At 41.1% G+C, this 16,622-nt stretch overlaps 1 protein-coding gene across 1 annotated transcript in view; it reads left to right on the forward strand.

Annotated features, from left to right (window-relative positions):
• Positions 1-1,725: 1,725 nt before the first annotated feature.
• The window catches only part of ptgfrnb (prostaglandin F2 receptor inhibitor b), a 76,302-nt gene continuing 61,405 nt past the window's right edge, over positions 1,726-16,622 (forward strand). Inside the window, exons 1-3 of the mRNA XM_026157626.1 lie at positions 1,726-2,128; positions 9,410-9,522; positions 9,994-10,252. Of these exons, the coding sequence (XP_026013411.1) occupies positions 2,083-2,128; positions 9,410-9,522; positions 9,994-10,252 (418 nt within the window). The 5' untranslated portion in view covers positions 1,726-2,082. The remainder of the gene's footprint in view (positions 2,129-9,409; positions 9,523-9,993; positions 10,253-16,622) is intronic.

Raw genomic sequence — 16,622 nt, forward strand, 5'->3', positions numbered from 1 at the left:
TTTCCGTCTCCCTGCACCTGGGTGGCCTCTATACAGATACAAACACATGTATCAGTTGGTGATTCAAAGCTGTGTGAATGTGGGTGTGACTGGCTGTCTTTCACTCTGTGTTAGCCCTGTGATAGGTAAGAGGAACAGTGTACCCTCTCCCCCACCCTGTAAAGTGTCCACACTGCATTCTTAAGACAATATCTACCCGCAGACATGCAAGCGTCCACCATAACCAGCTCTGAGGCAAGTCATGTGGCAGTGGGTGTGTACAGGAGTGTGTTTCAGTGAAATACGCACACATTCTTTCACAGGGAAACACATAACAGTAAGGCTGTGATGTCATTAACTGAATCAATCTGGTACCTGATAATATCCTAGCAGGGTAAAACCTTCACCTTCAGATCATCTACAGTCCCTGGATTTGGTTATATTTTCCAGTTATGTTTCCCTGTTTTCGTCTCTCTTTATGTGTTTCTATCAGTGTTCCTCTCCGTGACCAGAAGGTGGTGTTCTAGCTCCATATTTTCTGAATAAGTGACTTCATACGGTCTAAAACGAATCATAACTGAGGTTGCTGGTCGGAATAACAGTCAGCAAAACCAGAGGTGGTGCCAAGACTCCATGACCTAGTTAATAACTGATAGAGTAGTGGTGCAATAACATAAACCTGCGTGTGTGCGTATGTGTCAGATTGAACAGATGTTGTGCGACAACAGAGTCTCCGGTGTTGGACCACATACAGTACCAGGCTGCACACGCACACTTTAAAATTAGAAAGCACCAACGCAGATGACCTACGAAGTCTTAACCCTTGACCCCAAGGTTGCAAAACCAAAGTCCTCACCTCCTCTTGGCCCCTTGCTTCTTTCTCTGTCTCCGTGCTGTGAACTTTGCCCTGCCCAGTGGCTTTGTGTAAGCAGACAGCATGGGTTTGGCCACAGGACTGTAACTGACAACTGGGATGTGTCAGCGCTGGTGAAAGGGCAGGCCACAGGGAAAATGAAAATGGGAGAAATGTTAGCATGCAAACAAGGCGGCAGGCGTTTTGGAAGGGAAGTACATAGATTTTTGCGGATTCTTTTAGCCTCCAAATATATGCGGTTTGTTCATGGAACTGACTATAATGACCATATTGCTTATATAATAGTAAAAATAACAATAGATTGCCTTTGGAAGACCTGAGGAATCATGTTAACAGTAGAAGTTTCAGCCCCCACCTTCCTTTTACACTTCTCCTGTGGCCTGTGCCATAAATTCCTAGGTGCCCCCCCACCCCAACCTTTCTCTGTACTCCTAATTTAGTGTACTGGCCCTTTATCACTGCCGATTTTCAAATGTTTATAGTTATTTTCCAAATAAGCTTTATTATTATTATTATTATCATAAAGCATCCTGGGTATCAAAGTATCAATTTCAACACATCATGAAAGCAACATTACTGTAGAGAGAAATCAATCAAATGTATCAATTATTATACACAAGGAGCTGCTGTATTAGCCTGGGCTGGTAGGTCGATATTAAAGGATAATCGCTGGAGATTGAGCTGCTGTAATTGAAGCTCTGTGATGGAGAAATCCATCATATCATCACTGGACTGTGCCCGACGTGTAACACAGACTGCGATCTTCGCTATTAAAACTTGTGGCACAGCAAGAATGATGTGGGAATCTCTCTCTCCACCTGGGACCTCCCTGTTTCCCTCCACCCCTCCTCCAGACCGTCACCTAACTTCCGGCCACTCTCTCTCTCGCTCTCTCTCACCTCTATCAGCCTCACCCCCCTCCCTATGTAGCTCGTCCCAGTTCCCACACACAGAGACACACATTACACCGGTTCAGTGTAAGTGCCGTGTAAACGCTCTCCCCCCGGACCCGGACTTTCGGCTCGCTGGATCAGAAACCGCGGTGTGTGCATCCGTTTTGCGTAGCGGCTCCGCCCGGTGTGCGGTGCGGACTGACTGCACACATCTGAGAGTTTTATTGGATTGCCCGACAGCGGCGGGAGAGGACTGGTCTTACCCCCAACGCGGGACAAAGAAAGCGGGGGGAAATTAAGGAAAAAGGATAAGAGTGGAATAAGAAAGGAGGGAACATGGATAAGTGTCTTTTCGCATTCGCTTTCGGGCTTTTGATGCTCGGTAAGAGACCTTTCTTTGCTTGACTATATTGATGGTCAATTAACTCCGATAGATGTCGGCATTCTCTGGTCGCGAGAAGCCAGTGTTGTACTCCGTTTTGAAATCTGACGATTTAATATGTTTCGGTTGTCTATCAGCGAACATCCATTTTAAAACATCATTTAAACCATTTTCCGCATATTTAACACCACCTATATAATTCGGCATATAGCCAACCCATCAACTATCACTTATTTTTAATGGATTTGTAACTTTGCAATTGGCTCCCGCTGCTAGTGCTGTGGATTTGGATGGAATAAGTTTGCGAGGGCAGCAAGCTAGCCTCCTTAAAAACTTGAAATTTCAGTGAAACAGAAGTGTCGGTTGGTGTATTGGGTTAGGCCGAATTGAAAAGTCAATCCAAGAGATTGAAAATCAATGACCGAGTTGTTATCTGAGACGCGGCTGGGTGTGACTGATAGAGTTACGTAAAAATGTATTGTTTTTAAATGAAGCTCGTCACGGTAAAAATTTGCACCTACTTCCTCCATAAAAAAATTTTTTTTCAGTGTCGACCTTCTCATACAGGTGTGTTAAGCGAACGTTTTGAAGTCATTTCCACCAGTGATAATTTATTTGGTGTGTATTTTTTTTAAATAAAATTATGTAAACGTGTTATAAATACTTTATTCTATTTAACGGTAGGGCTTAGGAGAAAAAAGGGACTAAAAAGGAAAAAATTCAAGTTTCGGGTGTTCTTCTGTCTCTCAGTCTCTCTCTCCTGTTCAGCTTCTCATTAGCCTAGCAAACTGTGCTCCCATTAAGACCAATTAGCCAACATGAGTTGACATGGTCCCATTAGCCTGCTGAGAAGTCACGGCCCGGCCATAATGATGAGCTGTATTATTATAATCACATCAGACTGGTCTGAGCCAAAGTGCCAAGCCAGACCAAGCCGGTGTTAGGCTGGTTTTCTCCACAGGGACAAACCAGGGCCTGTTCACTGGCATACCTGGATACTGCAGTTGCCATATGTTTATGAGCATAACCATGACTGCCACAGGGTTTCTCCAGTATATGTGTGTGTGTGTGTGAGAGAGAGAGTTGGGGACTTGGCTTAAATTAGTGCAGTGTAAGATGATCAGATGCTGCCAGCGCTCATGCTGTGTGTATTCTGACTCCACACAAGGAGAAAGCGACTATAATATGCAAAATACTGTCAGGCTTCAGGTAACACAACATCACATAACCGACTATTGATCTGTTTCTGGTTGCAGGGCTTAAAGATCACTTGCTGTGTGACCTCAGGTAGTCCCTACAGAGCCTGGTCCCATCTTAGGTTTCCCAAATGTCCCATGTACAGCCATACCCATAAAGAGGAGGAAGCCTCTTAAGTGCAAATCCATCAAAATTAAATCTAGGATAACGGGACAACTGATCCATCTGTTAGTGTTTAATTAACAGTCATCGATGAAAGTTTAGAAAGTCTTAACCCTGACACTGGATGAATCCAGATCCAGTGTTTCACCCTGGAGCTGGGGATGAGTTCTTCAATCTCCTCGATCTTTGCAAACTCAACCTCAAAGAGTTTTATTTTCTTTTTAAGATGATGTATTACTTTAAGAGAGCATTCAGTCAGAGATCACACATTAAAATCAAAGAAGCACTGCATACATGTGCAAAAGAGAGTTGTCACATGTCACAAAACTAAGTAGACCCTTACTGCTTCCCAAAGAATTAGGGAATGTTATGTAGCCAAGTATGGCTTGTTTGGAAAAGTTGGTGGGAGAAAGCCTTTTCTCTGTAAAAGAACAGAACAGCTTAGGTTTGCAAAGTTTAATCTGAGCGAACTGCAAGACTTCTCAAACATAATACACAGCACGTTTGTTGAAAAGCCAAACACCCCATACCAACTGTCAGCACGATGATTTGGGATTGTTTGCAGCCATGGCCCCGGGCACATTGCAGTCATTGAGTTGCCCATGGATTTCTCTATATACCAAAGTCTTCTAGACTTAAATTTGAGACCATCAGTCAACAGCAAATGATCCAGAGCACAGCAGCAAATCTACAACAGAATGGCTGGAAAAGAATCAAGGTGTTGCAGTGGCCCAGTTAAACTTCAGACTAACTACACTGAAATGCCATGAGGGACCTTAGAGAGCTGTGCATAAAGAAGTACCCAAAAAACTGCAATGACTTGAAGCAACATTGTAAGAAAACAAAGAAAAAAAGACTGTGCCAAACTTTCTCCTTAATGAAAACCAGTACTTTAAGTTATTATTTTCTAAAAGCTACTAATTCATGGGATCTTATTTTGTTCATAGCATAGAGTCCCTTTGAAAAAGCTTTTTCTCATGATTGTATAATGTAACCTAAATGCTGTTGTTACTGTGCAGTTCTGCCAGATAACTGATCATGTTTTATGTATTTTGTTTTTATCATGCAGAAGATTTTCAGCCCCAGTTTGGTGACCTTTATGCTTATTTAATGACTCTCAGGTCAGGCCAACAGAAATGTTTATGGTGAAGCTCACTGAAAACCAACCAGTTTGTTTTTTTTATAGTGTTCGTCCATATAAATCATGGGATTTTCTGAAAGCTGTGGTGAATCAGAAGTCTGAAATGAGAAGAATACCTATAATACCAGACAGTATCTATTATAGTACTGCCCAAACTATAGATTTAGATTAGCTATCGTACTTATTAATATAGCTAGGTTAAATAATCCCATCAAAGCTTTTGCAATCATCTTTTATTGGAAGAAACTGTTGAACCTGATCGTGACTCAGGGCCCCCAAACCAGTGCTGTTTGTGGTGACTCATTGCAATGTTTCGACACATAGTCATGAATTACAAGGAAAAAAGGAAATTAGAGACTTGGTGTCACAGTCTGATGCCTTATTTTATATAGGAAGGGTTTTTTTCTTTTTCAGATAAGAAAACTCAGCTGGAAGCAGAAAAATCAAACGAGGTTAAATAAGGGGTACAAGCTTAAATTGTAAAATTGCTGACTCTTGCCACCTGTCTGTTAGCAATAGCATAACTGCCTCTAATGAAGCAGAAATAAAACCTCAGCTATAAGACAGAAGAAACAGGTTTCAGGGTTTTTGCTGATAAGATTGACAGTCAGCATCACCTCAACATAAAAAGCCAACTGAGCGTCCAGATGGTGATCCAGACGTGCTCGCTCATTCCAACACAGTGACGTAAAAATATCCAGACATCCCTTTTTTTACAAAATCATATCTTGTGGGAATTTTCGGGCTCCGCTGGTTCCAATCTTTTATTTTCACAAGAGACCAAAAGTCATACAGGCTGGAAACTAAGTTTGAACATAAATCTCAACAACGTTTTTCCTCTTGGTGATTAATGGCCCTCATGCTGTTTGACCCTTTTGTGTTAATGTACCTTAAAATTAAAAGGGAAGCAAAGTTTTTGGTTGCATCACGTGATCGTAACTTAGCATTAGCTAAGGAAGTAATTTAAATGGCATGTGGAGGAGATCTGCTTGCTGCTGGCTTCGCCTTGGTGGTGCAGAAAACCTCAGTGAGCCTCAGGTGCTCCTTGTAGTGGATGTTCACTGTTAGCATCACATTGTCATTTGAGACCAAACTGTCAACCATGCATGTCTGATGTGAAGATGGAGACAGATTAAACTGTAGACCACTGTAGACAGACAGTGAACTGGAACAGTAGGTTTCATATGCTTCTTACTTCCATGTTACTTGCAAAGCAGAAAAAAGCCCACACTCAGCAGGCTCACACATGCACTCACACCGCCAGGCCAACTGCCAAAACATAAGAATTGAACCTCTCACAAATATTGATGGCTCATGCAAGCACAGGGCTTTTTCTTGAAGTACTGTGTTTTTTTTCCTGATCCATTTATAGGTTTAAGGGTTTAAAGATAGAAGACATGACTTTTGCTGTAAAAATCCTCCTTTGCTTGCAGACCTCTCAGTATAGAGGTTTTGGTGATGTGTTGATTGGTGTATATATAGACCTAAAAATACCAAATTAAACTTGGGGTTGCTTTTGAAATTACAATATATGTTGCCAAACAACAGTCTGACCAGGTAGGTCCTGATGACGGCTGAAACTTAATAATTTCTGAGACCTGTTCTGTGAAGTCTATACAGAACTAATTATTAGATTATTTCCCAAACTGTTTGATGATCTGCGTGGTTGTTCTCCTTATTTTTATTAATCTGGCTTCGAACAGAGTGGAAATGCTCCGATTGAAAGGCCATGACATGACTGCTTAAGTTTCTTGGCCTTCAAGAATATTCAATGCACAGACACACTTTGCAGTGCTGCTGTTCTCATAGTACAGCTGCTGACAAAACGGATGGTAAAAGCAGTTAATTGGAACCTGACTTCAGCAAACCTGAGTTTAAGAATAAAACGGAGGATGTTAAACAGACACCCGTTGCAAACCTTAGCCTATTGAATTGCCGTTCCTCATTATCAGTCCAATGTTTCCTGTACTGTTTAGTCAGCAGGTATAGACACTCCTCATTGGTTGTCATTGTGTCTTTCTGAATGGAGATAATAGGCTAAGTTCTTCAGATTAAACCAAACAAGAGTCTGATGTTTTAGGTTTTGTTTGATTTGCTTTCCACATCCTGTTCACTTTAGTTTCAGTAGGCGAAAGCGTCAAAACTGCTTGGTTAAGATTAAGAAAAGATCCTGATTATAAATCACGTTTTACAAAGCACACAGAAAGGCTAGCTGTCTCCTTTGTAATTTAGATAGCTTCTGGTTTATCAGCGGTTACAATGGAGGATAACTGAATACTGAGCTTGGTAGTAAGTGAAAGCGGGCGCCTACTGATGATGCCTACAGGACTCATTACAGCTGATAAGGGCGTTTCAGTGCGCTGAACTGAGCGCAACAGGGATTGAAGAACTTTTCCTACATAAGGCCTCATAAATTGTATTTTATTGGTATTTTTAATTGTCCCCATAAATTGATTCTCTGCATCTGGATGAAGCGTTTCTAGTGGGAGAAATGTTTCATCAGTCATCAAAGTAGGGCTGCTCGATTATGGCAAAAATGATAATCACGATTATTTTCACTGAAATTGAGATCACGATTATTTGACGATATTTATTTAACCCTTTAAGACCTACTATAGAACCAAGTCCACCAGAGCTTATATTATTTTTTTACATGCTGTAGTGCCATTTGTGGGAGCATTTCAAGTTGCTATACATCAATACAACTGTTATAGCCCATATTTTAATAATATGTATGCATTAAGTCCATAGTAATTACATAAATTGCAAAAAAGTGCAATAAACTACAAAATAAATTGAAAATCGCTTTTGTTTTGTTTACATATATTTCTACTTGGAGAAATTTAAGAGGTTTATCCCTCAAAACTTTAAATACAATAAAGTTGCAAAAAATAGTTTCCCACCACAGGAAATTTATTTTGAGTGTCTTCATAGTTTTATTTTGGAGATACAGCAATTTTTATATACTGCAGGAAAAACAAAAAACAATCCTATGATGCAAATTTGCAAAGAAAACAGCATGTGCATCATTTCACTGTGGGAAGTGTTACGAACAGCTGATAGGAACGGCAAAGCGTGTTTCTGGAATATTATGTTTTTGTTCCTGCAAGCGCTTTTTATGCAATTTTCGCAAAGCTATATGTGGAACGAAACCGTGACCGAGGACAAGCTGATGGCATCAGATGTAAGTACAACTCCTCCGGCTTCATATGCAAAACAAATTATTGCGCTAGCTTACACGGTTCAGGTTCTACAGGGATTTAAAAATAGTTACGCAAAACGGAGCATGCAGCTCTGACCGGCTTTAAAGGGTTAACAATGACTTTAAAAAAATAATATAAAATAGTGTGCGAAAATGCTTTTCATCATATAAAGTGACTTCTTCAGTCTGGACTCTTCTGATGAACAGCACTAACTTCCTGGGATGTTCTTACCTGTATGGTACACGATGTTTTTCATGGTGTTTTCACCATCTGTAGAGAAGAAGAACAACACTCAATAGGATTGTGAGCAGGGGCAGACACTACATGTGATAGCTTCAGTAGACATGAGTGGTGTGAAGGTGGCGAGACATCCTCAGTGACGTATCGCACTTGCTTTATGGTGATTACACTTTACTACCATCAGGACGGAGGCACACCTCCTTTGTGAACATCTCGTGCCCTGAGGTCTTTTATAGCTTGTAGTATAACTCTGAACAAACCAAGTTGAAATATGATAAGACCTGGGTGTTGTGTTTGAGCCGTCTTTAATGCCTGTAACTGTGATGTCTGTATTGTTGTCGTGTTGGTCGTATTTGTCTGACACCTGGCACGAGGCAAAAATGGAATTTCCAAAAGGAGAGTCGACATTAAATTGACACTGTAGTACAAATAGACTAATCTGACTGCATGTTCAGTATCAGCTTTCATATCTGGGTGTCACTTACCAAAAACTACTTACTTTACCATATTATTATTACCCTACATTGAAGATAATGTGCGGATGAGTTTGGTGTGGCTCATTAAAACTAGCTTGATGATGCCGGCATTAATTGGTGTGGACCGCGCCTCACCGACCAGAAAGCACAGTATCGCGTAACTGTACATGTCTCCGTCAGTTCGGCTGTGTTGCTACATGCTCTTACCCAGCTGGAATTCAAGAGTCGAACACTTTGCCGAAGGAGGAATGAAATGCAGATGGTTTGATTTGATACGAGAGGTCTTACAATGTAACCAAACAGCACTAATGATCTGGTACGCAATTGAAGCTAAATTAAAGAGGCGCATATAAGTCTCAGCCTCTCGCTGTTGTTTTCTTCCTTCTCTGAAAGCTGCTGGAGGGCTGTCATAACCAGCGGTTGGTGTTCATGCCAGAGAAAATGATGTGGGTGTGAGCGTGTATAGAAACAAGTGTGTGTGGAGAGAGTGCAATTCAGGTTTCAGCACCGTCATCGTCAATAACGTCAGCACTTCACTCAAGTTCCAACAAGACCTGTGTCTGTGCCTTGGTCTCTGTTTTGTTTGTCTTTAAAAAGGCAACTTCAATTGGTAAAATCTTTCTTCTTTAACTCAGTAGAGTTTGTTAATTGGTTGTCAGACTTGTAGCTTGCTCCCTCTTAAACATTTTTCTTGCCGAATTTATGCGAATACGGCTTATTCTTCATGTAAATTCTATTTTACTTCACATAAGGGTGAATCTTCTTTCATCTTAGAGGTTTTGGATTCCAACTAAGCCTCCAAATATTATTGTTTCCTGTTATAGACTTTTAATCTTTTAAAATGTTTTCTCTGTCCTTCAAGGTGGGTGCTCGGCCCGTGTGGTGACGGTGCCTCCTGGTCCATTAATCCGGGTGGAGGGCCAGCCAGTCTCCATCAGATGTGATGTCAAAGAATACACAGGACCTAGTGAGCAGGTCATTTCCCCAACACACACACACACACACACACACACACACACACACACACACACACACACACACACACACACACACACACACACACCCTTGAATTGAAAGAGTTGATCCTCTGGAGAGTATGAGTATTTAGTGTATTACTTGTGGCCAATAGATTATTAATTGAACTGCATATTCTGTTTATTTGCAGCTGCTAATAGCACTGTCACTAAGGGTCAGATTTTGTCCTCTGGGTTTCTTGCATATACAGGAAAAAGTGAATGGAAGTATACTTTTAAGGCACTTTGTAATGGAATCAGAGTCTCTTACATTATTGGCTCAGAAGCCACTAATGACTGTACTCCCATTAAGCTGAATATTATTTTGGTTGGTGACCCCATTGCTCCGGCCCAGTGTTTCTAATTTACTCCGCCTATATTTATGTGTGTGCATCCACTTAACACTCGGATTGTTTGTATCCCTCCTCTGCAGGATTTTGAATGGAATATGTTAAAGGACGCGAAAGGGCAGAAGACAAAGATAATCTCCTCTTTCGACTCTCGCTACTCCGACCAGTCTTACAGCAAGCGCGTGGCGTCTGGCGACATTTCAGTGGTGCGTCTCCAAGACAACGAGGTGGAGCTGAAGATTGCTGAGGTGAAGTTGACGGATGCTGGCTTCTACGAGTGTCAAACACCGAGCACCGACTACGTCATCAGTGGAAATTATATGGCTCAGGTCCAACTCACAGGTATGAAAGTGTGTGTGCGTGCTCACGTGTGCCTTTGTGTGTCTGTGTGTGTGTATTTGCCAATTTTGTCCTTTCAGGATACAAAGCTTCTGATGCAGAGTAGCTGTGTTTTTACTTTGTGTTTGAGGCTATTTGGTTATGCTGGTCCATTTAACAGCTATCCCCCACAACTTACCAATGCTCTGCTGACCATGGATGTGTCCTCTTGCACATGAACACCCCTGCTGGTTTCAGACAATCACTGGCGTATAATTTGGTTTTTGCATAGACACGCGTACCTCGACACAGTGTCACACGCGTGGGGAGCAGATGTCAGGTGGGAGTACTTGGCTTATGTCAAATGAGGACCAGGGAGGCACGGATTTGGATGAAGAATATCAAGGAGGAGAAATGTTTAGTTTCATGGTTTATTCTGCTTATAATGTTTGTAATAGCTGCTGTAATTGTCCTTGACGTGATCTGGGAGGGGAAGGGCACCTGCTGCCAGACAATATTCACCTTGGAAAAAGTCAAAAGTGGTTTATAAATTTGGCCACAGGTCTGTTTGTCAGAGGGAGTTAGGTGATTGCTTCATAATTAAAGACTGATTAAGATGGATTCATATTTTCTTAAAGGTTCTTTTTAGACCTCACCTTTTACACCTGCATTGAGTTGCTGCCATGTGATTGGCTGATCAGATATTTGCATTAATGAGTATTTGAACAGATCTACCTAATGAAGTTTTATATTTATGATGAAAATGCTTTGATGGTTCATACCTATGAAGTTACAGTATATCTGAAAAGCCTTAAAATATTTTTTTTACCATAGTAAACTTCAAAACAGACTTTATTATATGATATAGTTTTAAAAAAGGATAACAATTGACTTCAGCATAATATAAAATAATGTGTTTTCCCGATACCTGATTTTTAGCACTATGTATGCATTGGTCAACTTTCAGATCTATGAAGTTCAGCTAAGTTATCTATGTTTTCATTTTTAGTTTCCATTTGCATTTAGATGCACGGCCGATTCTCTGATGTGTGATCTGTTTCTACCTGTGCTGATGCTAGCAGAACTAAAGCTGATCAAGCAGCAGTAAATATGTGAAGCAAGGCTGAAGGATACACTCATAAAATGAACAGAATCATAAGAATATAACAGCACGAGCACTGCAAATGCAACTAAAACATGTTGACATCAAATGGTATGTTATTTGAAATCTATATGAAATAATGACACATCTATGTTTTCCTTTTTTTTTTTTTTTTTGTGTATTTATTTAGTTTTTCCACAGTTGTGTAAATCAGTCTGTCTGTGGACTGGTACAGCTGAAAAGCCGACGCAGCCAGTTCCTCTTCGTCTTCTTCTTGGGTTTTTTCTCTGGCACAGTCTTAGCTTCAGTTTCGAGTTCAGCTGGATTGGTAGTTATCGTTTTCTCTCTGTCTTCTGTTTGTTGTAGAGAGTCATGCAGAGACATCTCAGTTGATGTCAGGGAGTCTTCTCCTTCTTCTTCCTTGTCCTGTTCTTTGGTGTCTTTTTCCACCAGAAGCTCAGATTTTCCATTTGCTGTGTTGGAATTTTGTTCATTTTGCTCCTGTGTGATTTTAATGTAGGACGCTTTGACTTCTTTCAACTCTTGATAAAGAGTCTCTGCTTTCATGTCATGAAGCTCCTTGTTGGAGCAGAGCTGGGATTTAAGCTCACTGATTTCCATGTTCAGTGTCTCCTGGTCCTGCCTATGTTTATCTTCCTGTTCCTTGAGTTGGTGTTGAGCTTCTAGGAGCTGTTGTTGGAGTGTTCCTATTTGCTCTTGTTGAGTCTTGTATTGGACTTCAAATTGAGCCTCCTTCAGACCTACACAGTCCGTGTGTGAAGCCTCTGTGGTTTGTGTAGAAGAATCCACACACTGCTCTGTGGTAGGGTCACTGACGTCTTCGTGCAGGACACGAATCATGTCATCCAGCATGACAACTGCTTGGTTGTCCTTTGCTTGAACCTCTGTTTTTCTCGTATCAGGCTTATTATTATCATTAGCCTCCTCCAGTTGCTCTATGAGCTCTTTAATTGTTTCTTCGTGCTGTTTTTTGTCGGCGATCATCTGTGCATGAAGTTTGGTCACCTTAGACTGGTAATAAGAAGCCCTCTTATTAGCAGCTACCAGTTTCCAGTAAAGCTCATTCTGGTGGTTTTGGGAAGCTTGTAGTTGATGCCTGAGAGCAGCAATCTCACAACATGAATCATACTGGACTCTGCCATCATGGGGTATAAATCTGGGATTTGGCTGATGTTGCCACGTCCCTCCATTTGGCCCAGGGTTTTGTCCACTGGCGTTATTCATGTTTGCCTCTGTCTCCATATTCACGTCGTCCTTTGGTTCTGACATAGGGAGGGATCCAGGGTTTTCCCTTTCAGAGGTTCCTTCAGGGTTTCCTGACACTTCTTCATTTCTCGGGTTGCTTCCATCAGCCACGTTGTTTTGGGCTTCTAGAAGAGCCCGAGCATACGCCTGAGTAATCGGTCGTCTGGGTTCTTCAGCCACTCTTTTCTGTTTTTGCCCCCTTTTTTTCTTGCCTTTCACGACCACTTCGGTTTGAACTTGTGCCAGAGGACGTGTTTCAGGATTTGGTGTTTGGGGTTTTTTGAGGTCATTTTCCGATCTTTGCAAAACTGTTATATTTGGGCTCACGACCACTTCCATCTGTGCTTCTGCCATTTTATATGCGTCTGCTTCAGCGTCTGCTTCTGCGTCTCTGTGTCTTCCTTATCTTGGTTTTAACAAACAGGTTGTTTTGTAGTTCTGCCACCAAAGAGTTGCTATCCGGTTGGCTGAATTTCTCCTTCCAATGACAGAATGTGATGACATCACAAGCTTTGTGCCTTTGATGACATCACAGGCTTTGTGCCTTTGATTCTGTGATTGGATAATTCCAAAATAAACTGCCCACAAATGTACTTTAAAAAAAGTCATTTTATTTTGTAGTATATGTTGAATTAACACTATAAAAGCTACTCGACCAGAATTGCAGTTAAAAAAACAAAACAAACAAAAGCAAAACACAAGTTTTTATAAATGGTTGTTACAAACAAACCTAACCAAAGTAGAAGACGACTGTTTAGTGGAAAAATATTAGACATGCTCACTCATAATAACTGTGTAATAATGTAAACTAAGACATGTCGAAAACATTGATATTTATTCAAACGATCCAATGACCAGCATGTTTTAGTGAATGTCTGTAGGCACTGGGAGCTTGGTGGTTGCCTAGGCGACAATATGTCATCTATGTTTTGTTTTTAATTAGTTTCACTGGTGAAACTAAGAAACAACAGGCTGTAGAGGGACACGTTAACAGAGCTTTACTAACTCTTACTGTCATATCCAGTGTGGACAAATCTGTATAGATTTATATTAATATATTAATCATTCATTTGAATAACCAAGGATGCAAAATAAATATCACAGGAGAGTTTATGAGACGAGGTCAAGTTCAGAGACACAAGTTTAGCAGAGGTGAAGCCTCGAGGACAGCTGGCAGCTACACCCATGTATGACAGCACCCACCTGTCACAAAGAGCAGCCTTTCCATGCCTGACTCTGCATAATTGTCAGCATCCAAGCATTTTAAATGAGTCATCATCCTCAGAAATCATCCTTTGCACAGTTGTTATGAAGAGAAAAATAAACTTTAGAGCTGAAAATCAGATATGAACCGTGTTGATTTTTGCTCTAACGTTAAACTTTTTACCAAGAGTGTGTAGGCACAGACTTTTTTGAACAAGTGGCCATTAAAGGAAATGCAGTTAAGCTTGCTTAATTGCAGCTTAAAAGTTCCAGGTTTTTGCCGATGTTATTTTATCTAAAAGCCGGCTATTTCAAACCGACTCTATCCTTTGAAGAGCTAATGGGTCCCTAGATCTTTTGTAGACACACGGTTGAAAGAGATACGCTTTCCATTACTCAGATCATCTACTACATTCACAGTGTGAAGATTTAATTTGAACTACTTCCTGACAAAGAAACATGTATTCAGCATTTTCCTTTGAATTTAATTGGGTTTCTTTTTTTTTCTAGTTGGCAATTAAAGCTGTACTCTCCGCATTGGTTTAATCTGGTGTTTACCCGTGTCCAACCCATCCTTCTCAGGACAATTCTGTCCTCCAGAAAGGATTTCTTTTTTATAAGTGGTAATTTGAGTAAGATTTTACCTGAGGAGGTTTTAAGAAATGAACTCACAAAGAGCAATGTCTGACAGCAGGTTAGTTAGCTCCATAATGCACCATCATGTTCAGCTGCTCTCTGCTTCCCAGCACGGCTCCCCAGACACCTTGTTAAATTTAGACCTGAATTAACTAGGCAGCGCTGTTTGTGAGCGAGAGATTGTCGTGTATATGTAGAGCATATGTATCAGTGAGCGCTTCGTTTTGCAGCATGTAAAGGACAAAATATTTCTGACCGAGACGGTCTTTAACGCAGATGATGAGCTAGATTTATACCATTTGAGTCATATGTGTGCCACATTTCTTACACACACACACACACACACAAACGTGCGCTGCCTCTTTCAGCCCACTGAGGCTGATTGGTTATGTAAGAAACAAGTGAAGTACAGGTCGCTGAGGGTTTGAGAACTCCTTTCAGGCTAATTTTAATTGATAGAGCAAAACGCAGATTATTTGCTCTGCCTTTGTCATCTGCCACAGACAGCACTGCAGCACAGCAGCATCAGCAGGCCTGCAGGCTGCTCTGACCTCCACTGCCAGGTCTGACTGGTGTCTGTTGCAGTCCTGTTTATGTCCACGGTTTAAGAATGCCTCAAGGATTCAAATAAGTGCTTTAAATCCTGCAATAAGCACAGTTTTTCCTATGGATAGAATGTTGTTAAACGAACAGAGACATCATGATGCAAATCACCCAAAATCATACAAAGAACCAAAGCCCGAGAGGAGGAGTTCTGTTGATGCCGAATCAACAAAGCACCAGCAACACCCATGCATATCTGCTGTATTCGTCACTATCAGCAGCATGTTGTAGCCTGATCGTCATGTTTTAATTTGACAGCCTGGTTTGTGTTGAGCTGATCGATAGATAAAGAGTGACATTTAGACTACAGAGGTCGTATGTCTATGTAGCAGTTCACAGAAAAGACTTTGAGTCTTTTATCCAGCTCGTCTGGAATGGGTCCTGCGATGTTCGAGCGTGCCCGTGTGAGGATATACACCAGGTAGCTGTCCAAAGGATTCACACCGAACGAGTGGAAGTTATGTCCTGTCTCCTGCATGGCTGCTCAAGAAAATCTCCCGTTGTGTGCAACTGTGAGAGAGGACAACTTACAGGACACCTTTTCTAGACACTGTCAAGAAATATGTAATGAATGAACCTTTAGAAACAATCATCTGAGTGTATTTCATGCACATACAAGCTGAAATGTGATAATTATGATTGAGACTAGAATCCCAAACCTCTGCTATAGATCTATTTTGATTTACTTATGTTATACATGCAGGTGTTGGTATGTCCTTCACTTAAATATTCACTTCATATCCTGCTCTCTTCCATCAATACTTGTGCGGACGTATGCCCTGAGTTTAAAATGTGTGCAGACTCATACATGACAGGAATTGAAATCAGACAAAAAAGGTACAAAAATTCTTCTGAACATGGATAACATCATATTGTTACCTCTCAACAGGTTCTGTCCATTTTCATGTGTTTGCTCACACTTTCCAGTGAACATGTTTATTAGAGATGGGAAACCTCGTGATACGACATTATCACAATATAAATTTATTGGTTTTCTTAAATTTTGTGATACTTTGAGTAAATGGTAAATGGCCTGCATTTGTATAGCGCTTTTCTAGTCCATAGGACCCCAAAGCGCTTTACACTACATTCAGTCATTCACCCATTCACACACACATTCACACACTGGCGATAGCAAGCTACATTGTAGCCACAGCTGCCCTGGGGCGCGCTGACAGAGGCGAGGCTGCCGGACACAGGCGCCACCGGGCCCTCTGACCACCACCAGTAGGTAAACACGGGGTTAGTATCTTGCCCAAGGATATTTGGCATGCAGCCTGGGATCGAACCACCGACCTTCTGATTAGTGGCTGACCCAATATTGCAGTATTGCAGTAACATATTGTGACTAAAATTGCCTTTTTCCAACTGCAGATTAAGTCCTCAGACTTAGTCAATAACTTAATTTTATTGGATAAAACAGATACATCAGTTATCTTTTTGATGCAAAATGAAATTTTGAGCATACGATCACTGTCACTAAAACCTGCTATAAATGTTACTATAAGACAGTCAGTCTGATATCAGTCTGTGATTGAATGGAGTCAAGTTGGCAGTTAAAAGCACTCTGCTTCTGATAATGCA

This window comes from Astatotilapia calliptera, chromosome 23 (genome assembly GCF_900246225.1).
Source record: "Astatotilapia calliptera chromosome 23, fAstCal1.2, whole genome shotgun sequence".
Lineage (NCBI taxonomy): Eukaryota > Metazoa > Chordata > Actinopteri > Cichliformes > Cichlidae > Astatotilapia > Astatotilapia calliptera.